The sequence below is a fragment of the Meles meles genome, chromosome 13, assembly GCF_922984935.1.
Source record: "Meles meles chromosome 13, mMelMel3.1 paternal haplotype, whole genome shotgun sequence".
Taxonomy (NCBI): Eukaryota; Metazoa; Chordata; class Mammalia; order Carnivora; family Mustelidae; genus Meles; species Meles meles.
In genome coordinates this window covers 59,573,859-59,600,356 of record NC_060078.1, presented here as the reverse complement: position 1 = coordinate 59,600,356, position 26,498 = coordinate 59,573,859, and the positions used below count along the sequence as shown (strand labels likewise).

General features: G+C 41.1%; 1 protein-coding gene across 1 annotated transcript in view; it reads right to left on the bottom strand.

Annotated features, from left to right (window-relative positions):
- Positions 1-26,498, bottom strand: part of WNT8B (Wnt family member 8B) — a 37,090-nt gene that overhangs the window by 6,261 nt on the left and 4,331 nt on the right. The window contains exon 2 of the mRNA XM_046026460.1: positions 17,554-17,649. Within this exon, the coding sequence (XP_045882416.1) occupies positions 17,554-17,621 (68 nt within the window). The 5' untranslated portion in view covers positions 17,622-17,649. The remainder of the gene's footprint in view (positions 1-17,553; positions 17,650-26,498) is intronic.

Here is a 26,498-nt window from a genome sequence, read left to right as displayed (position 1 = left end):
TATAATATTATGTGTTAACTATATCTCAATTTAAAAAAAGATAGTGTGTCCTTGTGAACGAACACCAAAGGAGGAGGATCTTGTTCTTAATTAATGAGACAATGGCAAGATATTTTATTGGGGAGTAAAATACAATATGGATTACAGATAGCATAGTTAGTATGTGATGTTAGAAAGTGGAAAGAGAGCGAAAAAGGAAGGAATTTAAGTGTTTGTATGGGTATTACCCAGAGACAATTAGGTGATTGGAGGCAAGATGATAATAAACAGTAGAAGATACAAAATTTGTTTACCAAGTGGAAGTAGCTCTATAGAACGTGGTATAATCACCATGTTCCTAGACGAAGTACAAGCTTCCCATTCCCCATATGGACTATTGCTGAAGATACCACCCAGATTGATTGTCATTCAGAAGGTTTGTGCCTTACCCTCCTAACAATTCTCAGGCCTTTTCTTGAACTCCAGACTTGCATATTGCACTTCAATATTTAATGGGCATCTCAAACGTAATCCATCCAAAAGTTAACTCCTGATCTTTGCTGCCACCATCCCCAAACTGCTCCTTCTGTAGTCTTACCCACTGGAGTAAAGGACACTTCCTCCTCTAGTTGTCAGACAAAAATCTTGGAATCATCTTTGGCTCCTTTCTTTCTCTCATATCCCATATTCATTCTGTCATCAAATCCTGCCAACTCCGGTTCAAATTATATCCAGACCCTAATCAGTTCTCAATACCTTCACTGCTGTCCCTAGGTCCAAGCTATCATTGTCTCCTGTCTGGATGATTGTTTTGTTTTTAAGGTTTTTCTTTTAAGCAATCTCTACACCCAATGTGGGGCTTGAACTCACAACCCCTGGGATCAAGAGTCACATGCTCTATCAGTTGAGCCAGCCAGGAGCTCCATTGCCTGGATTATTGTTAAAGCCTCCTGTGCTCCTTGTTTCCACCCTTATTCTCCTACATTTTATTCTCAAAATGATTGGTCTATTTAAAGATCAGTCCCTTGGGGCGCCTGGGTGGCTCAGCGGGTTAAAGCCTCTGCCTTCAGCTCAGGTCATGATCCCAGGGTCCTGGGATCGAGCCCCGCATCAGGCTCTCTGCTTGGCTGGGAGCCTGCTTCCTCCTCTCTCTCTCTCTGCCTGCCTCTCTGCCTACTTGTAATCTCTATCTGTCAAATAAATAAATCTTAAAAAAAAAAAAAAAAAAAGATCAGTCCCTTGAAAATATAGATCAGGGGCAGGCACCAGGGTACCTCAGTCAGTTGAACAATTCTTGGTTTTGACTCCGGTCATGATCTCATGTGGAATGAGACTGAGCTCCATGTCAGGCTCCACGTTCAGTGGGGAGTCTGCTTGAAATTCTTTCTCTGCCCCTCCCTCCACCCCCTCTCAAGTAAATAAATAAATAAATAAATCTTTAGAAAAATAAAATGTAAATCAAATTTTGCTACTTTCTGTTCAAAGTCCTCCAATGATTTCCTCTTTCTTTTTTTTTAATCTATTTTTAAAAAAAGATTTTATTTGTTTATTTGACAGACAGAGATCACAAGTAGGCAGAGAGGCAGGCAGAGACAGAGAATGGGGGAAGCAGGCTCCTTGCAGAGCAGAGAGCCTGATGTAGGGCTCAATCCCAGGACCCTGAGATCATGACCTGAACTGAAGGCAGAGGCTTAACCCACTGAGCCACCCAGGTGCCCTGATTTCCTCTTTCACATAGAGCAGAAAGCCAAACCTTATCATGGTTTATAAAATCCTGTGCAATCTGGCCGCCAGTAACACCACACTGGTGTCGTCGTTCCTCCAGCACACCAGGCACTCTCCAGCCTCTGGGCCATCACATTGGCTGTTCTTTCTGCCCAGAATGCTTTTTACTCAGATCTCTAAATAGTTTGTTCCTTCACCTGCATTCAGCCTTTAAATCCTGTGTGTCATTCTCCCTAAAGCTTTTCTTGGTCATCCTGTTTAAAATTGCAACTCCCCCACCCTTCTCTGCTTCATAAATTGTATGATTCTCTTTATACAAAATGTCCAGAATAGTCAATTCCATATAAAAATTTTACTTACTCTTAATATCTACTTCAAAATCCACAACCAGCATTTCCTAAAGATTCATAGCAACTCTCTTCTGCCTCATATTAAGATTTCCTTTTATTTCCTAATATTCGACTGTAAGTAGGGGTTGCCTTAGTTATCCTTGTATCCCCTCCAACTCCTATTACAGTACCTTGAACAGAGTAAGTGCTCTTTAAAAATAGATTGAATTAAAGGGTTTTGAAAAAAGGATGGAAGGATCATCAGAACGAACAGAAAATTGTAGGATAATAGGATCACTGGAAAAGATCTGGGGGAGGATATGGACAAGGAAGTCTGGCAAGCCAGTGCTCCCACTAATTTTCTAACATTGAGAGCAGACGACCGTGCCACATTAGCAGATGATCATACCGCAAGAGCAACAGACAGTTAACACTAAGCATATGTACACAGAGGTTGGTGTTATAATCAAAAGTTTTAGCAAAGTCAATCTGACACACTTAATGTTATGTATAATTGTTATTGTGCTTCATGGTAATTAGACATAAGTGGTAAGTGATTTACATAAACAACTGCAGTTAGTTTTGTTTTTATGCTGCCAAATAAAAATGTTGTAATTGTTTCTTCTCCTTTTGACAGTCTTCCAGTATATATACTGATGCCATTTAAAATTTAACTTCCATCACACAATAATAGCTAACATTCATGGAGTACGTCTCTTCTGAAGCAGTGCTTCACCTGTATCATCATTTTTCATTTCCATGGCAACCCTATGGGGTAGGTACTATGCTATATACTGAATGTTTATCCTGTGAACAGAAAATACTTTAAGTGCTTTCTTTGCACGTTTTTAGCTCATGTCATTGTCACAACCATTGTATAAGGTAGAAACTATAATGTCTTCCATTTTACAGAACCAGAAACGGAAGCATGCAGCGGTTAGCCAGCATCCCACAGCTGGGTAAGTGGTAAAGCCAGGATGGGAACCTAGTCAGTGTGATCCCGGAGCGTGTATTCCTTCGCTGCTATGCTTTTCTGCAAGCAACCCGTGTTTCTCTTGCTCATATTCCCACCTGCTAATTCAGGACTCCTGATCCCCCAAAAGTTCTTGATAACTACTTCTTGAAGGTCTTAGTGACGTTTTGCACACACTGATAAACAAGCGCAGTTAACTATCACATTGTCTCTGCTGCTTTTCCGTTCTTCCATTGCTCCAACCCTCCCTCTGTGTGTCTGTCCGCCAAGCACCCATATCTGCCAGGCCTGGCCTCTGCTTTATCTGGGCACCACCATATTCCCTGGGCACATTGTAGGGAGGACCGTTTCTGCTTAGACTGAGTTCGATGCATAAAAAAAGTAGCAATGTACCACACTAATTTGGGATGTTAATAATGGGGGAACCTGTGCAGGGGGAAAGGGGAGTATTTACGGGAACTCTGTACTTTCTGTTCAAGTTCTCTGTGAACCTAAAACTTCTCTTAGAGGAACTATAAATTTTTTTAAAATACAGGGACAGATGTCTTTTAATCCACTTTAGAGCTTTGCTTTTCCACTTAGTTATCAAAACTGCCATTCGTGTACACTTTCTTAGAGGGTTTCAGTAAAATAATTCTTCAGGTTTGGCCTGTAACGTGGCCTCCTCGTCACCCACCAGCCTTCTTCATTGGACCGAAGCTGAGGGGCTTGCTAACATGTTCCAGTGACTGGCTTCATGGCTGGGATCTTCTTGATTCCCTATCCTGCTATCCCTATCCCATGCTATCCTGGGAGGACTCTACAGCCACTCATTTAGATAAATTTCTGGAGCCGTCAGCCCTGCCAATTCTCCTGACCTGCCCATATACCCAGACTCCAAGTGGTGGTCCCAGTGTGGAGCACCTTCAAAAGGTGCCATCCTCACAAAGAAATGGGCGATGAAGAGAAGTATCAACTAGAGTTTCTCTCATGTTTTGTTGAGACCTTTCCTGGGCTCAGCTTTCAGTGACCTCCTGCTCAAAGTGCCTTTGTCCACCCAGGATCCATATCCTTGGCCTTGGCACACTGCCTATTACTGATTCACCCACACTGGACCTCCTCCATCCCTAGGACGACTCCCTCAAGAATAAGCACCAGTGTAGTTTCTGATTTAGCTGAGCCTCTTTATTACGCTGGGAGCTGGCAGTGTCCATTGGCTTAAAAGCAAATAGATGGGGCTCTCCTGCCAGATAAGCAGGATAATTCTTCAATGAGACTCTGCCTGAAGCTAGCCCTGCTCCTTTCCCCAGATGCCCAAAGAAGGTGACTTTGGTGAGCGCATCCCCCCAGATCTGCTCCTGGCCTTCCTGTCAGTCCCAGTGGTGAAGGGTGTAAGCAAACAGCCACACTCCACCAATTCCCTTTAACTGTCAGGTGGCCATAGTCCACCTAGGACCTGTCCACCTAGGACATAGTCCACCAGTCCTGACCTAGGCAGGACTGCAGTCTTCTACCTCCTGACTCCTGGTGTTAGTCCTGCTTTGGCTTTTTGTTTTGTTTTGTTTTGTTTTGTTTTGTTTTGTTTGGAGGGTTCCAGTCTAGGGCAATGGAGTGTAAACTTTAGTGTTGTATGTAAAACTGAGAAGTCTGAGTAAGCTTTGTGGAAGAGATACTATGGTTATAAGATCTTAATACTGGGGAAGGCTGGGGAAAGGGTACATAGGACTTTCCGGTACAGTTCTTTGCAAACTTCTGTAAATCTGCAAAGTGTCATTTATATAAAAATAACTTGATAGGGGCACCTGGGTGGCTCAGTCGATTAAGCATCTGTCTTCAGCTAAGGTGGATTGAGCCCCAGGTCGGGCACCCTGCTCTGTGGGGAGCCTGCTTCTTCCTCCCCATCCGCCTGCCACTCCCCCTGCTTGTGCTCTCTCTTTCTCTCTCTGTCAAATAAGTAAATAAATCTTTTAAAAATATGTTTATAATTTAAATATGTAAAGTATAAAAATATATATAAACATATGAAAATTAAATGTTATATACATACATATGTACATGACCTGGAGTGCCAGAGATTTGGAGAATAGACTTCAGTGTAGGCATTTGAAAATTAATCCACATGGATTAGCTGGTAGAGTCCATAAGAATCCTCTGGGGAGTTTATTAAACATGAAGATTCTTGGGTCCCAGTTCCAGAGACTCCTGTTGAGTGGTGGTAATGGGGGGAATAGATGGTAGGAATCTGTATATACCACATTCCTAAGATGATCCTCAGAGTCCACTTCGAGAAACTCCCTGGTCCAGGGAGAACAGGCCTCTAATACCTAAGTAATAATTTGAGGGCTTAGAAAATTTAAATTATTGCTTCAGTCTTCTAGACAATTGCTGCTCCAACTGTAGCAGTCACAAGTTGATGGAATTGTCTTTTTTTTTTTTTTAAAGATTTTATTTATTTATTTGACAGACAGAGATCACAAGCAGGCAGAGAGGCAGGCAGAGAGAGAGAGGAGGAAGCAGGCTCCCTGCAGAGCAGAGAGCCCGATGCGGGGCTCAATCCCAGAATCCCGGGATCATGACCTGAGCTGAAGGCAGAGGCTTTAATCCACTGAGCCACCCAGGCGCCCCTGGAATTGTCTTGTTTTGTTTCTGGATGGAGTACCTTCTGGTTTCGGTAGCTCTCATAGCTCTCTCTGGTCACTGCCTTGAGGGGCTGGGTCTCTGGCTGCACTGAGCATTAAAATCATGGGGATTTCTTTCCTTCCCTGTGGTTTTTCTTGATACTGTAGTTTTTCCCCCTGGCAATTATAACTGACTTGTTTATGTTTACCTTTGTCATACCAGGAATAAACTATTTGGGGGGGTGGAATGTGCCCACAATGATTCTAAGTGTTTGTCTAAGGACCATCTTTCCTCTAGGAAACTTGCTAACTACCTCCATTCATGGAAGTCTTCAATGCCATAGCTATGATTTTATATTCTTAGACCACATTCTTGTCATCAATACACTGTCATCAGTGACTCTAACTCAGTCTTTGGTTTGTACTTTTTCCTTTTTAATTTACCAACAGTAAGAATTTGGGAGAGTAGTAATTTCTCTCTCTCTCTCTTTCTCTCTCTTTCCATCATTCCTTCTCAGCTCTCACAATAATGTTTCACCATACCCTCTGCTGTCACTTGCCCCCATCTAGACTGGTTAGCTAAATCATGCCCTCTTGTCCCGTTTTCCCTGCCCTCTGCCTAGCTCCTTTACTGTCAATATTTATCAGTTCTTTCCCCTTCATTTCAATGTGTGTCTACATTTACGATTCCTAATTACCGAATATTTTTTTCAGTTCTTGTTAAACAACCATCTAGATACAGATGCATTTGTAGTTTTGAAGCTATGGGTAATGCTAGAGGAGAGTCCTGTGGACTTTCCATCTTTTTCCCATTTCTTCTCTGCCCTGTGGATCTCCTAGCCTTGCAGCACCTCAGTGGCTATATTCAGCCACGATCTGACCCCAACTGAAAGTTCTTTGATCTCCAGGACTGTAAACCCCCAAACACCCACAGCTCAGTATTCTGCAGCTTCTCTCATGAACCATATTGCCTCCTGAGTTGCTTATTTCATAATCAGCCTGATCAGCGCAAAAATTTTTCCCAGAGAGCTGGTACAGGAGGGGAGGGACATTGGACAACCCAAATACAAATGACATATCTTCTCTTTTAGTTCTTGGAAAGTCTCCAAGTTTCTTTTGTTTCTTTGTGTTTTCTTACCTCACATTTATGATCCATAGATCCAAACACCCTACTTTCAAAGCTCCTCTTCATTTGATACCACTTGACGAAATTTATTTTACCACCTTAGGAAGTTCATAGAAAATTGGAAGTTCCCATTCTCTGGTAGTTATGTCTAATTGTAGATGAGCAGTTTAAACCACTATCCAATTAGTTTCTGCAATTTCTTCCTGTTTGGGGGCATTTTCCAAAGTAGTGTAGCCCACGAGGCTGTCTGTAGCACACAGCAGTTTGGCAGCTGTGGTGAGAACACATGGCTGTTTCTATATGGTCTGGAGCACAGATGGACACAGAACCAGTAGTACCAAATACCATCCTGTCTTCAGACTTACTTCTTCCTTTACATGACTAGGCCCTTTTTACGGGTCAAGTTCATGTGCTGGACTCCATCTCCCCTGAGTATGAGAGTTCTTTCCCAGGGAAGAACTCAGTGCCATGCAGCAAACTTCTCATAGGCAAGCATTACTTGGCCAAATGTGCCCTGATTCATTTGAATCCCAGTGGTTAATGTAGGGGCTTAGATTTAAGTTAGGATTCCCTTTTTGCTTCCCCCACACCTATGTATATGTATTTTTAAACCTGTATAGGGTTTTTTTTTTTTAAGATTTTATTTATTTATCTGAGAGAGAGAACACAAACAGGGGTTACTGGCAGAGGGAGAAGCAGGCTTCCCGCTGAGCAAGGAGCCTGATGCAGGGCTTGATCCTAGGACCCTGAGATCACGACCTGAGCTGAAGGCAGACACTTAACGGACTGAGCCACCCAGGTGCCTCCCCCTCCCCCACATATTTTTAAAAAGCAAATTCTGAATGTGAATCTCCAGAATTTAGTGTTTTCCTCTCAGGGTCCCAAACTTTCATCTCAATGCACTCTGACACCTTGTTGGTTCGCCCCCCACCCCAGCCCTCACACACACACCTTCACTTTCCTCACAAGTTTTGAATAATAGGTTTGGCTTCTCCCTACCCTTTAATCTCATCTTTCGAAGTCCATAAAAAGTCTCTGGGTCCTGAAGCTCTAGGTGGCCTGCTTCGGGAGGGACCATCTGATTACAGCTTGGGGTGAGGGGAAACAGAGAAGTGGCGGTAAACAAATGCAGGTGCGGATCTCTGTGTGGTGATCTAGCACAGAGAGAGGACGGGAAGGAGCGAACAGGCTGAGGGGAGGATCCTGAGGAGAGTTGCTGCCTGGAGCTGTAGATAGAAGGTGCCCCAGTGAAGCAACTTCTCTTAGAACGAATGTGTAACAGCCGGCTTTTCACCTCCTAGAACTCACAGAATGTCTCTGGCCAGGGAGAGCCCAAAGATAGCTCTTTCTGAGCGAGTTTCCGTGTGAGTCTCTCCATCCTCTATAGCATTGGACCCACAGAATACAGGCTCATCAGCACACATGGGGCTGGGCACACACACAATGACATAGAAGGCAAGTTTTACAAATGGCTGTGAAATAATATCCCATCTGTCCAAAGTTTTTCACTACCCCCTCTGACAATACCCAAGGATATTTAAGCTAGGAGCAATTCACTGTACAATTAGAAAGAATTAAAGTTAAGATGCAAAAAAAAAATTTTTTTTCAAAGATTTTATTTATTTATTTGACAGAGAGATCACAAGTAGGCAGAGAGAGAGGAGGAAGCAGGCTCCCTGCAGAACAGAGAGCCCGATGCGGGGCTCGATCCCAGGACCCTGAGATCACGACCTGAGCCGAAGGCAGCGGCTTAATCCACTGAGCCACCCAGGTGTCCCGCAAAAAAATTTTTTTAAGGACTGAACAGCGTGACTAGTTCTTATTCATTGTAAAGTCCAAATAATTGAAATCAGGCTCTTTCCCATTTAGCTAGGGGAAGGGATTAGAAAACAGAAGGCACAGATCTCTGAAGTCTTGAAGGGAAGAGAAATACCCAGAATTTCAAAGACACGTTGCCTCCTACTTTAAAAATTTGCCCAGAAGGGACAGAGGTGATATCAGCGGAGAGATCTATTTTCAGTAGAGCAAAGGAACTGAAGCGAGGTTACAGCAAATGAGCAGTTACGAAATGAAAGCCGCCAGTGTAGACTCACTGAGGGAGGATGGCATTGAAAGTAAAGACAGACATGATTGCAGTGCAGACTGGGGCCAAGTGAAGGTTTTTTCCCAAGATAAGTATTAAAAAAATGAAGGAATGTGTAGTTTTCATTCTATTCCCATATCTATGTCTCTTTCTTCCAAGGGAATTCAGGCCTATAAATAATTCTCAAACTGTTTTTTGTAAATGTGAACTTTCCATATTATAATGCAGTGCCCTAAAATCAACAAAAAAGTCTTATAAACTACTTAGCTAAAAAAAAAAAATTAAACAAATGCATCAGTTTTAGTAGAAATCGTATTAAAATTTATAATAAATTCCCACATTATCTCAAATCCAGCCTGTGCCCAATAATTCTTGGCAAAGACTATATAATAGCTGATGGGACAATTGTGTATTCTAGGTCTCTGCAAAACAATCCCAGGCTGATTCTTTACTGAGCAAATCACAAATGTTCAAGGGACAGTCTTTTCCTCTGAAACTAAAATGCCATGTGTATTCCAGGATGTTTTATAAATCGATAGGCTGTCTTTCCTTGTCCTCATTTCCTTCCTTCTTTATGTATTGTAGCAAACTCTGCTGAGAAACGCTGAGCTACAAAAAAGCACTTCAACACTTAGCATTTAAATGAGGACTCTAACTGGGAATAAGCTGTATTCTTTCTCTGTTCTGTGCCCTCTAAGCAAAAAGCTGCTAAGGAACAGCCCAAGCCACTGTTCCCAGAAAGCCTGGGACTACAGGAACCTCTTCCAGGATCATTATGGAGGCAGAAAATTTTGTTTTGTTTGTTGATTTTGTTATTCTGGTCCCTGTAGTATAGACCTTAGAAAATACTTATGTTCTCAACTGCATTGTTGGATACAATATCAGGTTATTTCAGGATCAGGAAGGTAGGTGTATACGGTAACTCTGAGAATTATCCTACAAAACAACTAGCTGCACAGTTCAAGGTGAGAAAATTGACAGGTTACGACACTTTAGTATCATTTTTTACTATTTAATGGAACTAAATCCAATTTAATGGAACTATTTAATGGAACTAAATCCAATCCAACGCTCCACTTCTGTTGCCTTTGCTGATCAGCCGCAGCTCAAACAGAAATAAACTAAATGTATTTGAATGAATTTTCTCTTTTTACTGATTTTTATTCTTCATTTTTCTTCCCAAGGGCAGCTGGTCTTATCTATACGTTCTCCAAGATTCACTCTAATCACTGACTCTCGATCTCTCAGACACAATAGGAGATTTCTTTTCCTATTGCTCTTCTTCCAGTTTTAAACCATGGTAGTATTTAGAAGATTTAGACAAAGAGAAATACATGCAGTTGAAAATGTGAGAGAAGATGAAGCAAGATGAGCTAGCAGAGGCCAGCTGTTGAGGCAGGGTTGTGGGGTCCATTATACACTGTTCTCTCTCTCTGTTGAAAAATGAAATTTTCCATAACATAGAATTAAACAATATGCTGCTTCTGAACCAATCATGTATGCAGTGTGGGCTCCACCAGGCACCTTGGATTAACGTGAAGAAATGTTAGGGTAATACGGTTCGCTATTTATTATCCTGGCTACTCGTGTAGAATGGAATCTTTCAGTTCAACTATGGTGAGTCTGAAGAGCTTGAGTCAAGGAAAAGGACTGTGATTTATGGTAGCAAAAGAGAATTAGTTTTGAATGAAGAGGAAATTTCTCACAAGGCAGGATGGTTTAAGCTTGGCCTAGAAAACCTAAGAATTTCCACGGAGTTGTACAGAAAGACTGAACTACTGGTCCACTTACAGGGCTTTATGGAGATGACTGGAACACAGCCTCATAGTGTGTTGGGTCCAAAAGGATGCTGAAGGTGGGGAAACAACCAAAAGTGAATTTGGACTGGTTGAGTAATGATGAATTTAAGCGATCCCCTTATGGTCTGATTGCTCTTGGCTTAGAGATAACTTTGACCTAAGAAGCATACAGAGAAATGATATGATCAATAACCAGGGCCTACGAAAAAGATTGAGAAAAACAAGCCATTGGCTTATAAAGAGACTAGAGAGTCTGTCCAGAGTGAATGGTAATTTCTTTTGAGAGGTCCTCTGAATGTAGATGTATTGCAATGGGAGGCAATGGGGAATGTTACTTATGTGAAAAGAGCTCAGTTTCCTCCAGGCTAGTCTTTTACTGAGGATTAAAAATCTGCTCTCTGCAAAGTCAGGGTTTATCCTAAGAAAAATTATATTGACCTCTCTCTCCGAGCCCTATGAATTCTCCTCTGCCTTTCTGAAGGAGATAGAACAGAGTTCTTTTTTATTTTATTTGTGGTTTTTTTTAAGATTTTATTTATTTGACAGACAGAGATCACAAGCAGGCAGAGAAGCAGGCAGAGAGCCCGATATGGGGCTCGATCCCAGGACCCCGGGATCACAACACGAGCCGAAGGCAGAGGCTTCAACCTACTGAGCCACCCAGGCGCCCCTGTTTATTTTTTTTTAATTTTATTTGTTTTTATTTGATTTTATTTATTTGAGCGAGAATGTGCACACAAGCATAGAGGAAGAGGGAGAAGCATCTCCCTGCTGAGCAGAGAACCCGACTCTTGGGGCTCAGGACCCTGAGATCATGACCTGAGCCAAAGGCAGGTGTCCAACTGACTGAGCCCCCAGGTGCCCCTCTTTCTTTCTTTCTCCTCCCTCCCTCCCTTCCTTCTTTTTCCTTCCTCCCTCCCTCCCCCTCTCTTTCTTTCTTTTTCTTTCTTTCTTTCTTTCTTTCTTGACCAACACTGTAACTTTATTCTTTACATCTCCTTATCACATGCTCGAATTAGGGATCTTGGGGAATTTGTTTTTGCCTCTGCCTTTTACTTTGAATGTAAGGGGAATCAAAAGACAAAAGAGCTCTAAAGATTCTAAGTGTCTCTTTAAAAGCTGTTATATGAAAAATAATGAAATGGAGGACACTACAATAATTCTCAGGCTCCTGCAGATCCTAAGATGTGCTACAAAAATGGGTCTTTATCCTTAGGAAAATATCATCAGAACTAGCTTTCTTATACTATACATAAAACCTTAACATCAGAAGCAGTACAGATAGTACAGATACTTTTTGAGTGATCTACGAACAAACACAGGCCCACTACATTAAAAAGAACAGGTAACTTGAGGTTTTGGGCAACAGTACACATGTAATCCAAATCAGCCTGCAGACAGTTTTCAGTGAGATGAAAGGAATGAAATAACAGAATGAAATAATATAAATTTGTTGGATAAATAAGTGTAAGATAATTTAAATAAGCTAACAGAACTATTTTTTTTAATATAGAAATACTAGTCAGGCACAAGCTTTTGTTTCTTAACGCCAGACTTCTAAATGTGTATGAGACTACTGTTAACATTATTAAACATTCCCAGAAGAATTAGAGTGTCAGACAGAGAAAGAAGGATGGCCACAACAGAAAGGACCATGGTCCAGTGTTCTGGCTCCTGAGCTACGAATGTGGGCAGGGAAAACAAAGCAAGGTCCTATCTGAAGCAGAAAGGCTTATTGCAGAGAAGCCATGAGTGCTGTGGATTCAAATCCTGTCTCACCAGTGACAATTTTTGTGTCTTTGGCCAGTTACTTAGTGAACATGTACTAAGCGTTGGTTCACATTATCATTATTTCTTTTTTTTTTAAGATTTTATTTATTTGACAGACAGAGATCGCAAGTAGGCAGAGAGGCAGGCAGAGAGAGAGGAGGGGAAGCAGGCTCCCTGCTGAGCAGAGAGCCTGATGTGGGAATTGATCCCAGGACCCTGGGATCATGACCCAAGCCAAATGCAGAGGCTTTAACCCCCTGAGCCACCCAGGTGCCCCCTCATTATCATTATTTCTGAGATAGATTTTGTCCCAGGGTATGGGGCAGGGCCAAAGCTAATCTTAAATTATCCTTTTTCAGAAGACTATAACAGTACAAGAGTAAGGACTTAAGTAAACCATGGAGTCTTCTACCTTTAAAGAAAATATGAAGATGCTCTACTTCTGAGAACTGATACCTATTTCTAGAAGTTTCTGAACTTAAGAAAAGATTAAGTTTAAATTAAGGTTAAGGTTTCCTGTCATGGTTCTTCCCTTATGTAAAATGGTTTACATGCCAAAGTCAATTCAAAACACATTCATCAATTCAAAACACATTCATCATCATAATGATTCAGCATGAGGCCTCAAGAACCAGGTCTTCTGGGTTCAAGTTCCATCTGGATCATTACAAGTTAGGTGATCTTGCCAAGTTATTTAAGATCTCTGGGCCTCCCACATTGGGCTCTCTGCTCAGCAGGAAGCCTGCTTCCCCATCTCTCTCTCTCTGCCTGCCTCTCTGCCTACTTGGGATCTCAGTCTGTCAAATAAATAAAATCTTTAAAAAAAAATATCTCTGGGCCTCAGTTCCCTCACCTGTAAGATGTAGATGACCATAGTATCTAATTCGAAGGATTAATAGAAGGATTGGTAAAGCACAACAGTGCCTGTAAGTTACCCATTATTACAATTGTGGTTAATTTCTGCATAGGAGACACGATGATAAATAAGGCAAGGTGTCTGATTCTAGAGGAGCTTCTGGGCTAGTGAAGAAGACAGATTCAAAAGCAGAATTCCAGTAAGAGGTACCAAGTGCCACAATGGCTTAACCTGCCACTAGCTATAATGGGGACAGAGAGAAGAGGTAGCTAATTTAACTGTGAAGAATTCCGGGAGGAGGGAATACCTAAACTAAGTCTTCAAAGATGAGTAGATGGCAAAGTTCTAGTGGAATCTTTGGAATCTTTTAGCCAAAAAATATTTCACCGAAAATGTGAACAAATAAAATCCTTTCTAAATGTCCTGATTTTATTAAGATTTTTTTTTTATTTGACAGAGAGAGAGAGAGAGAGAGAGATCACAAGTAGGCAGAGAGGCAGACAAAGAGAGAGGGGGAAGCAGGCTCCCTGCCGAGCAAAGAGCCCAATGCGGGGCTAAATCCCAGGACCCTGAGATCATGACCTGAGCCGAAGGCAGGCAGAGGCTTTAACCCACTGAGCCACCCAGGTGCCCCTATTTTAATAATAGTAAACATCCAGCAGATTAAGAGAACTTGATCATATCAGTTGGAAAAGAAAAAAGCTAAGAGTAGTTGGAGCCCAGGAAAAGGGATTTACATTTATAGTCCCGAGAGAATAGCATTCCCTAAGATACAGCATTAAAGCAAGTGTCCCAGCTGGGAAAAAGAGAAAAAAGTAAACTCTTTCCATGGAAGAGAGAGGGTTTGGATTGAAACTCCTTCTGATCCTTTTTTAATATCCCTGCTTATATAATATCACAAAAAGGAGATGCTTCTTTGTGTCATATTATCAACCACACACATAAAATAAACATGTATCATGGAGCATCTGCCTTATTTATACAAACTGGTTTTGTAAGAGAAGTTGTAATGAAGTGTCTCTTCCCAGGACCTCTTAGCCTTTGTAAATGATGATGATGATGGTACTAATAAATATCATTAACTAATTTATTATTATTATTATTATTAGCTAACCATTATTTTTATTCATGGCAGGAAGTATAGAGACTCTGAAAGCAAAAATATAGGGCTCAAGTTGTTGACAAATCAATGACAAAACTGGGAATTCAACTTCGGTGATCATGTCTCAAGCCCTTAGCAGGACCTCCAACATTGCAGCTACTGACCTAATCCCCTCAGAGTTACCCCATAAATCCCAAGTTTTTTCATCGGTTATGAATTTTTTGTTGATCAGGGGAGCTATTGGTATGTGACTCTTTGATTTTGGCATATTATTTTCCAGATTCCAAGGCAATTTTCACTCTTTTATTTCCCTAACTTCAGAGATTCCCAGCCTCTCTGAGGATGAGAATTTCTTTTTATGGTAGCAAAGTTTAGTGCATCTTGTTCTTTTTTGTATCTTTTAGTGGAAAAACTTAACAGAAACTTAACAACAAATTATCATGAATTCATACTTTTAAGTATGTATTTTTATTATTCATAATATATATTTGAAAGATAGTAGCACATGTATGTGGAGAATAATTTTAGTAATAAATGATGCTGGGAGAGAGTATGGATGCAAGACAGCCCCCCTACACTCACTGAAGCCCTTGCTGATCCAGGGTTCTGCAGTCATCATCAGATGAAATTTCATAGAAATTCATAGAAAGTTCATAGAAAGGTTACTTTAAATACATAAATGTAGCAAACCAAGGAATGGTGTATTTCAAAAGCTGTCTTAAAACCCAAAGATTTTCAATAAATTCTTGCTCTACGGCAGAAAAGAAATTGACTCCCTTTAAAGTCTTTGGAAAGAATGAGAGCAGAGCCATAGTTAACCTCTGTGTTCCAGTGCATCTTTCTGATTCGGTCATCAAGTTGGGCAGGTAAAGGGGAGAGAGAGAAAGGAGAAATGTGCAGAACTGGGCAAAACCTAGGGTCATTACGAGACATCATTTAAAGTAAAATGAAGGCCACAGTTAAGGAAAAACATGTTCTAGGCCCATTCATGCCAGATGAGTAAGAGTAATGGAAACAAAAAGTCAAATTGGCTCATCTCTGCCCACCACTGTAACCGTCACTATCTGCTTAGCTGTATCACGTGCTCCCATTCTCTTTTTGGGGGAGCCATTTGGATTAAGGAAAACAGATTCAAAGAAAAGATTTTTCTCAAGTTACTAAAGGATAATTCTCAGAATTGTCCCAGCAAGAAGACATGGTAGAGAATGTTTTTAAAAAAGTTTCCAGTCATCTTGCCTTGAGAACCCTAGTTAAACGGCATGCTGTAAGTCGGTGTCATCTTTATTTCCTCTATCCAGCCCAAGAGCTTCTGTTGATGGACTTTTTTGACAGTAATTTCAGGCAAGCCTACAATTGAACAGCCAAGCAGAAATTGTGGTTCTCTATTTGTTAAATGCTTTTGCGGTCCTTACATAAAAGGTTGGTAATGAAGTATTAAGAGAAACATCTGAAAGGCTGTGGTTGGTCAAATTTCTCGGCATGGCACAAAGGGGAGGATGACCTTATGCAGAACCCTGATAGTTCCATTATAAGAATAATCAAGATTTAATGTTAAATTTAAAAATCACTCTTCAAATGCTACCAAAAACAGACTCTTGGCAAAGTCTAAGTGTTTAATTCAAATTAGGGCTTATAGAGAAAAAGCAATTAAAATCTAATTACATTATACAGGAGATTTGTACATTTTCTCCTCAAAGTCAGGCAAGGCGAGGAGGGGTTCTTAAACCCTGTTTTTAAATTAGAACTTTCTTTCACATCTCTTTTTTCTTTTTTCTTTTTGAATCCAGACACTTGAATTTGGACAGACAAGCAACCCAGCCACCTTTCAGTGTGGCTGTGTCAGTATCGGAATGAAATGAACATGACCCCCTCCAGCAGGGAAGGAACACACAGTAAAGGTATTTTTTATAGAACAATTCTTCACACTGCCCTGGTGACTGGGGAAAGGAATCTCGTGTTTCTCTTTTGCTGATACTGAATCAGCTGAAGAATACCATGAACATCAGTAGAAATGCTCTGAAATAGTCTCCGCTCCCTTTTGTCTTTTTGTTCTCATGAGGGGAAAAAGAGAGAGACTTTTTTTTTTTGAGCGTGAAATATTTAATTAAAATGCCAATTAGAAATGAACCAATTATTTGGTGGTTCACTTTGTAACTGGAAGTGTTACAAATGACTGCGTTAACTTACAAATCCTTGCATAAATTGGGCATATTTCTTACCAACTCTGTAATAAAGATGGCTATAATCATTTATGATAAGAATACCTTCTTGGCACAGGAAGCTGATTACAGCAAAGAAATGCCTATCCTTGCTTCCTGAACAGTTTATGCAGCAGTTTGATTCAGACCTTGGTTAAACAGATGGTCAAAATGCAAACCGATAAAGAGACTGAGCTTATGTATCTCAGTTGGGGAGAAACTCCAAACACCCTAGCAACTTGCACTTCCCAGGTCTTTCTTTTGTATCCCATTGCGTAGTTACTTGTTAACATTTCCATGTATAGATACTTCATGTGATTCCCAAGAGCTACATGAAACTGACAATAACATCACCTATCATTGGTGAGGTGGTTTATAATTTCCAAAGCACTTTCGCCAACATTGCCTCATTTTCGGAGCAGCGTAGAAGTGTTTGTAAATTGTATACATTAAATAAATTTGTAGAAAGTTTAGATTTCTAAAATATTTCATTTCAAATGTGTTTATTTACCCAATACCAACTCAACAGCTCAAGCTAATTTTTATCTCTAAGACATGATGATGTAGTTACTTGCAATATCCTGAACAAAGTGAAGTTAAGTCAGAAAGTGCAAAGTAAGAGCCCATTGCATTTTGTCTCCAGCCTTCATCTCAAAGATCAGATTCAAACACAGTAGAACTTACTTTGAACCACCTTCCTTTTCTCCACAATGCTGACATCAGGATTTGGTTAAAAACGGGAGGAGAGGGGGACTACTGTCCATTTCCCCCAAAACCACTTAGAATATTTGTAGTATAGCAATTTATTAATCTACTTTTAAATCTATTAGTTAATTAGTCAGGGTCCTAAAGATTTACTGAAATCAGCTATAAATTTAGGAAGAGCCCCTACTCCATAGAACAGTTTTCTCTAGAAAAGATCCCAAATCTTCCCACACTTCAGGAAGTGAAAAAGAGCCCTCTCCCTTACATACATTTACTTAGTCCCGTTCCAGGTAGGAGTCCAGGTTACTTACCAGGTGTAGCTGAGTCGGAGGATACAGGTGAAAAGGAAGATGCACACAGAAGGCTTCGTAAGCAACATAATCCTCAGGAGCAGCAGATAGAAAATTCTAAAAACGTGGGAGCCAGACAAGATGGGGAAATATACTCCTCAGTGGGAGTGGGGTGGAATTCTCCTCAAGTCCCAACTTTCGTGGTGTGTAAGCGATCCCAAACAGAGTTAAGGGGAGGTGAAATGGAGCTGCCAAACTTCCAAAGAAGAGATTATCTACTTAATTAAAGTTTTTTTTCCCCCTTCTAAGTCCTTCAGCCAATCAGAACTCAAGTGCCAGAGAAAGATTGAGTCGATCAAAAGAACACTCCAGGATCCTCCCAGACAAATGCAGAAGAAGGAGACAAGGAAAAGGGGACAAAGAGAGGAACACGGAGAAAGAGGACAAAGAAAGAAGGGGGGGAGGAAAAGAGACATAGCAAATCCCCTCCACATAATCACCGCTTGGGGTTTCTCTCCTCCCTCTTGCCTATGCCCTCCCGCCCCACGACTGCCTCCCCCACCCAGGCACACTCACCCGCAGACTGAGACACACAGAGAGGATAGCCTGGTCCCCAAGGGGATTTAGAAGGGACTGTGCTTTCCCGGTTGTCCTTTGTAGGGCTTTGAGCCTTAATCTGCATTCAGAGTAGCTTTCTTGAGAGAAAAATATACCATGTACTGGGTGAACCTCAGCCCTCTGATTTGCAAATGTGGGGATTCAACCAACCACCTCTGTAAGTTAGAAAGAAGCTTGGGCTACTTTAGGGAACCTGAGGGTTTCTTCCTTTCAACTTTTCCATAGAACACTTACTTGTTGAACGCCTGTTACATTGTCAACCCCACGCTAGGCAGCGTGGACATTTTAAAAAGACAAAATACAATTTCTGCCCTAGAGACTATAGCCCAGTAGGGTGGTAAGATAAGAATGTAATTTAATAAGGTATTAACTTGCTTCAAAGTACCTGTAAATCATATGGGCTTATTTAGGGAAGGTTTTCTACAGAAGGTAGAATCTGAACTTCAAAGACAGGTTGAGATTTCAATAGGTAGCCAAACCCTAACTTCTTAAGACTCTGGTGGTGAAGCATGTAGGGCACTGAGATTCTTGCTCACACATCTGAGTTGCTGCCCCTTTTGTCCACTAGAGAGGAAGGGTCACCTCAGCCACAGTGTTGGGGTCCTCAAAGCACCCCCAACTGACTTCCACATGGCCACATCTCCTGCTTTGGCATCCACACCTCCTTTCCTGAGGACTCCCCAGAGGCAATGGTCTGTCTTTGTTCTCTTCCTTTTATCCTTGTTGCTCACTCTTCAGAACCCTTTCCAGCCAGATCTACACTGGCAAACTCAACTGACAAATGAATTATTAGCAGATTAATTCATTATCAAATTATTCAGGCAGGATGATTGAGGGCTCTTGACCTAAATATTTTGACTATCTTTGTCGTCCACCTGGAGTCTTCCAGACCAGGTCATTATTTGGGATTCCTAACTGTGACATAAGCTTGGTGGGTTTTGACTCTCACTCAACTTTAGGTCTTCCGTTCTCTCTTCTTTTCCCCCTCAGCTTTATTGAGGTATGATTGACACATAAAAATTGTATAAATTTAAGGTGCACAATGTGATATTTTGACATATGTATATATTATATTGTGAAATGATTGCCACAATTAAGTTAATTCACACATCTATCACCTTACATGGTGTGTGTGTGTGTGTGTGTGTATGTGGTGAGAAAATTTAAGATCTGCTCTCTTAGCAGATTTCAAGTATTATATACAGTAATACAAGTATTATTAACTACAGTCACCGTGCTGTACATTCGATCCCTAAAACTTACTCATCTTACAACTAAAAGTTTGTACCCTCCTAGATCTTTCTGTCTTTTATCATTCAGAAAGGAAGCAGCCAGGGGCACCTGGGTGGCTCAATCAGTTAAGGTTACTCCTCAGATTCTTGGTTTGAGTTCAAGCCTCTGACTCTTCACTTAGGCTCAGGTTGTGATCTTGGATTTCTGGGATGGAGACGGGCACTTCTTGGCTCAGCAGGGAGTCTCCTTCCCCTCTTCCTCTGCCTCCCCCCCCCCACCAATCCCCCTCCTTGTTCTCTCTCTCTCTCTCAAATAAACCTTTAAGAATAAGAAAGAAAGAAAGAAGCCAAGTCTTTAAGACCTAGTGTCAAGTCCTAGGAAGGTAAAGAGTAATGACTCCCGAATTTCAATCTTGACTTCTTCCCTGATAACAATAGGAACAAAGTTCTTTCCATTTACTTGACTAGGGAATTGATTCCCAGGGGATAGAAAAAACTTCTAGGAGGTAGAACAGGCTTGGGCGATTTTTTTGTGAAAAAAGAGTAAATTTAAAACAAGTTTCTTTTTTTTTTAAATATTTTATTTATTTGACAGAGAGAAATCACAACTAGGCAGAGAGGCAGGGAGAGAGAGAGGAGGAAGCAGGCTCCCCAAAGAGCAGAGAGCCCGATGCGGGGCTCAATCCCAGGACCCTGGGATCATGACCTGAGCCGAAGGCAGAGGCTTTAACCCACTGAGCCACCCAGGCGCCCCTAAAACAAGTTTCTTGATGCACTCTTCCATCACCTCAGAATTTTTTCCCACAAAGGGAAAATTTAATACCCTTATCTTTTGTACAAAATTAGTGCATTCTCATTGTAAAAACGTAAACGTAACAAAATGCATAAAGAGTGCAAATCCTCTTTGACGAACCACTTCCTACTCTGCCCTCCAGAGTCTGATGCTTAACCAACTGAGCCCGCCAGGTACCTAAGTAGTAAACTCATTTAAATGATTATTAATGTCCTAACGCTCTGCTCTATTGTTTAATCCCTATTTAAAACTTTGATAGTGTCGCATTTGCTTTGTTGTACTTTTTCCTGAGAAAACCTAGAAATGTTCATTTGTCTCTGTATTTAATTGGCAAAAACTTAATGGTCTATGATGTATCAAGCCCTGGGTAAGACCCTGAATTAAAATGAATAGAGAAGTCTGTCACCACATTTACAGTCTGGAAGAAACAGATCAGTACACTCAGAAGTGGTAAGGGAAAGAAATGCATGAGACGCTATGAAAGCATAGCGGCTGGGTACCTAAAGAAACAGGAGGGGGTGCCTGGCTGGCTCAGTTGGTTAAGCATCCGACTCTTGATTTTGGCTCGGGTCATGATCTCTGGGTTGTGGGATCAAGCCCTGAGTTGGGCTCCCTGCTCAACAGGAAGCCTGCTTCTTCCTCTCCCTCTCCCCCACTTCGATTTCCTCTGCCTGTCTCTCTCTCTGTCAAATACATAAATAAAATCTTAAAAAACAAAAAACAAAAAAAAACAAGAAACAGGAGAGAGCAGACAGGCTTCTGAGCATATGTAAAGAGTGGGGGAGCGTCCAAAAAATAAATAAAAGTTCATCAATAGTCACCAGGAGGAAGGGGGTTCCACACAGAAGGAATAACAAATCTGTGAAGCCTTGGGGTACCTGTGGAGAACTGTGGGCAGTTCTCTGCGGCTGCAGTGCCGGTGATATGGAGATGGAGGGCCAGAGAATTAGGTAGAATGTGGTGGGGGTGGAGGGTAGGGGAAGGACCTTGTGCTGAGGAGTTTGGATTTTATCCTGAAGGCAACTGGAAACCACCAAACGGTGATGAGCAGATGTGTGACATAAAATTTGTATACCTGACAGATTATTTTTTGGCAATGATGGAAGATGGCTTAGGTGAGACTAGAGGCAGAGACAGTTTAGGGCCAGTGGCAGAAATCCAAGTGACGAGTCTAGAAGACTGTATAAGTGAATGCGGATCCATGTTAAGTGAATGAAAGAGGATGGAATTAGCTCCTTAGCACAACGGAGGCCCCTGTGGTCGAATATGTGCTTGACACTTCATGCTTACTAAGTTTTCAGTACTTATTATTAATATTTTAATCTATTGTTTTCCAGAGTATTTAAAAAAAATCTATTCTTAAATTTGATCTGCAGACAGGGGCACCTGGGTGGCTTCGTCGGGTAAGTGTCTGACTCTTGATTTTGGCTTAGGTCATGACCTCAGAGTTATGAGACAGATCCCCAAGTTGGACTCTGTGCTGGCCGTGGAGCCTGCTTAAGATTCTCTCTCTCCCTCTGCTCCCCCCACCTGCCATCTCTCTTTCTCTCTCTCTCTCTCTAAAACACACACACACACACTGATCTGAGGGCGATGTTTAGGCAACAGTATCCTTTTTAGATTGAACCAGGCATCCAAAAAACAAGCAAACACCTCTTTATAAACAAAATAAAAAGACTAATAGAAATAGAAATATTTTCAACGTCTATGTTGCTCTTATACAAACTATTAGGATAAAAAAAAAAAAAAAAACCAGCCCTATCTATATGGGTAAGCTCTTCAAAAATTAAGAAATAAAAAATCCAAAACACAGATGAAAAAATTTAGCTTCACTGATTTTGAGAAAAGACAGATTAAAACAATGAGATACCACCTTCATTTATCAAACTGGCAAAGGTTTTTTTTTTAAATGGGACCTGGGGCACCTGGCTGGTTTAGTCAGTTGAGTGTCTGACTCTTGGTTTTGGCTCAGGTCATGATCTCACAGTTGTGGGATCGAGCCCCATGGTGGGCTCTGTGCTCAGTGTGGAGTCTACTTCAGATTTTCTCTCCCTCTCCTTCCCACTCACTCTCTCTCTCAAATAAATAAAATAAATAAAATCTCTTTTAAAAAATGAGACCCGGGGCGCCTGGGTGGCTCAGTGGTTAAAGCCTCTGCCTTCAGCTCAGGTCATGATCTCAGGGTCCTGAGATCGAGTGCCACATCGGGCTCTCTGCTTGGCAGGGAGCCTGCTTCCCCCCTCTCTCTCTGCCTGCTTCTCTGCCTACTTGTGATCTTTGTCTGTCAAATAAATAAATAAAATCTTTAAAAAAAAATGAGACCCAATATTGACAAGAGTATTGTGTTTTGTCAAATGGTTGTTTTACACACTGATGGTAGGAGTGTGAATTAATCCGATGCTTTGCAGAGCAATTTGATAATATGAATTCAAAATTTCAATCAAAATAATTAACAATAAAGAAATAAATAAAATTTCAATCATGTTAATACATTTGATCCAATAATTCCACCTTTATAACTTTTATCCTACGAAAGCAATCAGACGATGTTTTTCAGAACATGTATATAAGGGTATTCATTGAATTAGTATAAATAACAGCTTCGGTAGAACATTTTTTGAGCGTCCACCCAGCTCATAATGACTGCTTTTATGGGCTATTCTACCTCCAGTTGGGGACCTTCAGGAGCGACTTTGTGCCACATAGAAGCCTCTACCATCTGCAACACAAATGGTTATAAGCTGGTATCACCCAGCTGAGCCGGTCAAGTTTCCTTCCCTGAGAATTTGGATGACAGGGGAAATGACAGAGGAGAAATGGTTTCTCTGCCAAGCTGAGCTTCTCAGGGTCTTTGAGATATATTCATTCAATGTTTTTTTTTTTTTTTTTCAAAAGAAGAATGCTGATGGTACAGAGAGAAGTATAAAATGGCAAAATGCATTCTGAAATAGATGACTGAGAGAGTCCAGAAGACCTGTACGAGTGAGTGGAAAGAGCCAAGGCTGAGCATAAGCTTTTGTACAACCAAAAAGGATAGCAGCAACCGGTTTAAGCTGATACCTGCCTGAGACAGTTTAATGCTGAATAATGTGACTTGTGGCAGTGATCCTCTTTTTTTTTTTTTTTTAAATATTTATTTATTTATTTGACAGAGAGAGATCACAAGTAGATAGAGAGGCAGGCAGAGAGATAGAGAGAGAGAGGGAAGCAAGCTCCCTGCTGAGCAGAGAGCCCGATGCGGGACTCAATCCCAGGACCCCGAGATCACGACCTGAGCCGAAGGCAGCGGCTTAACCCACTGAGCCACCCAGGCGCCCAGTGATCCTCTTTCACAGTAAATGACCTCTACTTAGAATTCCTAGTCTTTATATAGAAATAGGCAGAAAGCAATCAGTAACCCAGGGTTCCTGGTTAGCCCACTCCTTTTTACTTTACTGTGCCATTTCCACTCAATGCCAAGATTGGAAGAAATATACCAAGACTGAGAAAGAAAAATTGATAGGGAAAACGGATTTTTTTTAGCATCCCTTTGCTGTTCACATATTTTATTCCTAAACAATACTGTTTGGCTTGGTTCTTTGAACGATATTAGTGAAATTGAACCGTATGTATTCTTCTGCAGTTTGCTTTTTTTCATTTAACGTTACAGTCCTGAGATTATCCTTGCTGTTATGTGTAGCTGTAATGAATTTATTTTCTCTGGGATATGGAGTATTCAATTGTATGGATTTATCCATTTTGTTGTTGGTAGTATTAGGGTTGTGTCAGACCTTTTGCTAGTATTTAACAGTGGTGCTGTGAGTATTCTTTTTTTTTTTTTTTAACATGATGGCCAAATCCTCTAATGGTTTTCTTTTCTTTCTTTCTTTTTTTTAAAGATTTTATTTATTTATTTGACAGACAAAGATCACAAGTAGGCAGAGAGGCAGGCAGAGAGAGATAGAGGAGGAAGCAGGCTCCCTGCCAAGCAGAGAGCCCGACGCGGAACTCGATCCCAGGACCCTGGGATCATGACCTGAGTGAAAGGCAGAGGCTTTAACACACTGAGCCACCCAGGCGCCCCTGCTGTGAGTATTCTATACATGTTTTTGAGAACACGTATCCCAACAGTTTCTTTAGCGTATATACCTTAAGTGGAATTTGTGATCATAGGGTTAGCACATCTGTTTTACAAGATGATGTTAAATTATGTTCCAAAGCAGTTGCTACATTTACACTCCAACCAGCATTTCGCACCCCTTCAGGCACTTTATGTTGGGTACATTTAAGTCTTTCACCTACTTTTTCTATTAGATTATTTGTTTTTCCTATTTTAATGATGTATATAAATTCTTTATATACTCTGGACATTCAGCTTTTGTCAACTGTATGCATAGCAAATGTCTGCTCCAAATTTGTGGTATGTTTTCTCACTATCTTGATAGTGTCTTTTGATTAATAGAACTTTATTTTTTTTTACAAATTTTTTAAAAAGATTTTATTTATTTATTTGACAGAGAGATAGACAATGAGCACAAGTAGGCAGAGCGGCAGGCAGAGGGAGAAGGCGAAGCAGGCTCTCTGCTGAGCAGGGAGCCCGATGCGGGGCTCGATCCCAGGACTCTGGGATCATGACCTGAGCCAAAGGCAGCCGCTTCACTGACTGAGCCACCCAGGCACCCCTAGAACTTAATTTTAATGTTATGATTAACAACATATAATAATTTAGTATTATTACTGGTAGTAATTTATTCATATTACTATTACCATTTCATGTATTGTTCATCCCTCTGTATCCTATTTAAGAAATCCATCCTTACACCTATGTTGTAAAGGTAGTCTCTTGTGTCGAACTTAACAAATAAGTAATTATACATAAAGCTCATAGAACAGTACTTGGCACATGAAAGCAGATTAGCTATTTTTTAAAAGATTTATATATTTACTTACTTATTTAGAGAGAGAGAGCACAAGTGGGAGGTGCAGAGGGAGAGTGAGAGAAAGAATCTCACGCCGACTCTGGGCACCAAGCACATAGCCTGATGTGGGGCTTATCACACGACCATGAGGTTATGACCTAAGCCGAAACCAAGAGTCTGATGCTCAGCCAACTGCACCAGCCAGACGCCCCAAAAGGAAACTGGCCATTATTGATATTATCATGTCTCATCAATTCATAGATGCCTATTTTTTCACATTTATCATCTGTGGTAGGTTGAACAGAGTCCTCCAAAGACATCCACGTCTGAAACCCTGAACCTGAGACACTTACCTTAACGTTACTAACGCTACTTTGCAAGCGTGATTGAATGAAGGATTCTGAGATGGAAAGATTATCCTGGATTATGTGGGAGGGCCCTCAAATGTAATTGCCAGTGTCCTTATAAGGAAGAGGCAGAGGGAAGTTTGATTGCAGTGACAGAAGGGAGAGGGTGTGATAGGACGTGGCAGTACATAGAGATTTGAAGGTGTTTTGCAGGTGGGCTTTGGAGAGGGAGGAAGAGGCAACGAGCTAAGGAATGCAGCTCTAGAAAATGGAAGAGGCAAGGAAATAGGCTCTCACCTAGAGCCTCTGGAGGTAGCATGGCCCAGCCCACACTTGCTTTTGGCCTGCTGAAATTGATTGCAGACTTCTAGCCTCTAGCTGTGTTTGAAGCCCCACAGCTGTGGTCATTTGTGATGGGAGCCACAGGGAACTAACACAGCAGCTCTTTAAAATTGATGGGTCTTCCATGCTCACCAGCTGGGCAACAAGTCACGATTTAATTGTTCTTACCTGCCCTTCCAGGGACCTGGTTGTGACTCCTGATCTCATACTGGACAATGACAATTCTTTGAGATCTCAAAGAACAGACATTTTTTTTTAGAGAGGGAGAGGAAGAGGGAGAGGGGGGAGTGGCAGAGGGAAAGGGAGAAAGAGAATTTTCAGCAGGCTCCATGCCCAGAGGGCTGCCTGACACAGGGGCTCCGTCTCATGACGAACTCTCCACAGCTAATCACAGAGACAAGTCCACATTGAAAACAGATCTTATTAAATAAATATCCAATCTCATAGCAAAATACCCAAATTAAAAAAAAAGAAGCAACAGCAGCAGTCATCATTGGTTACTGATGGTAGAGGGTGCTGCTGTGTGAAAAACAGAGCTGTCAAGAACAGAATCAAAAACTATTTTTAAGATTCAGGCTCTGAATATGAAAACATTTTAGGAACATTTTGACTAGTTTATTTCCCTCAAATTTTCTTTCTTATGCATGCATTTAAAATCTTAAAAAATAAGTTTATAATAGTGTAATTTTAAAAATTCTAAGTGTGAGAACACATTGTCCTACAATTTAAATAGCAA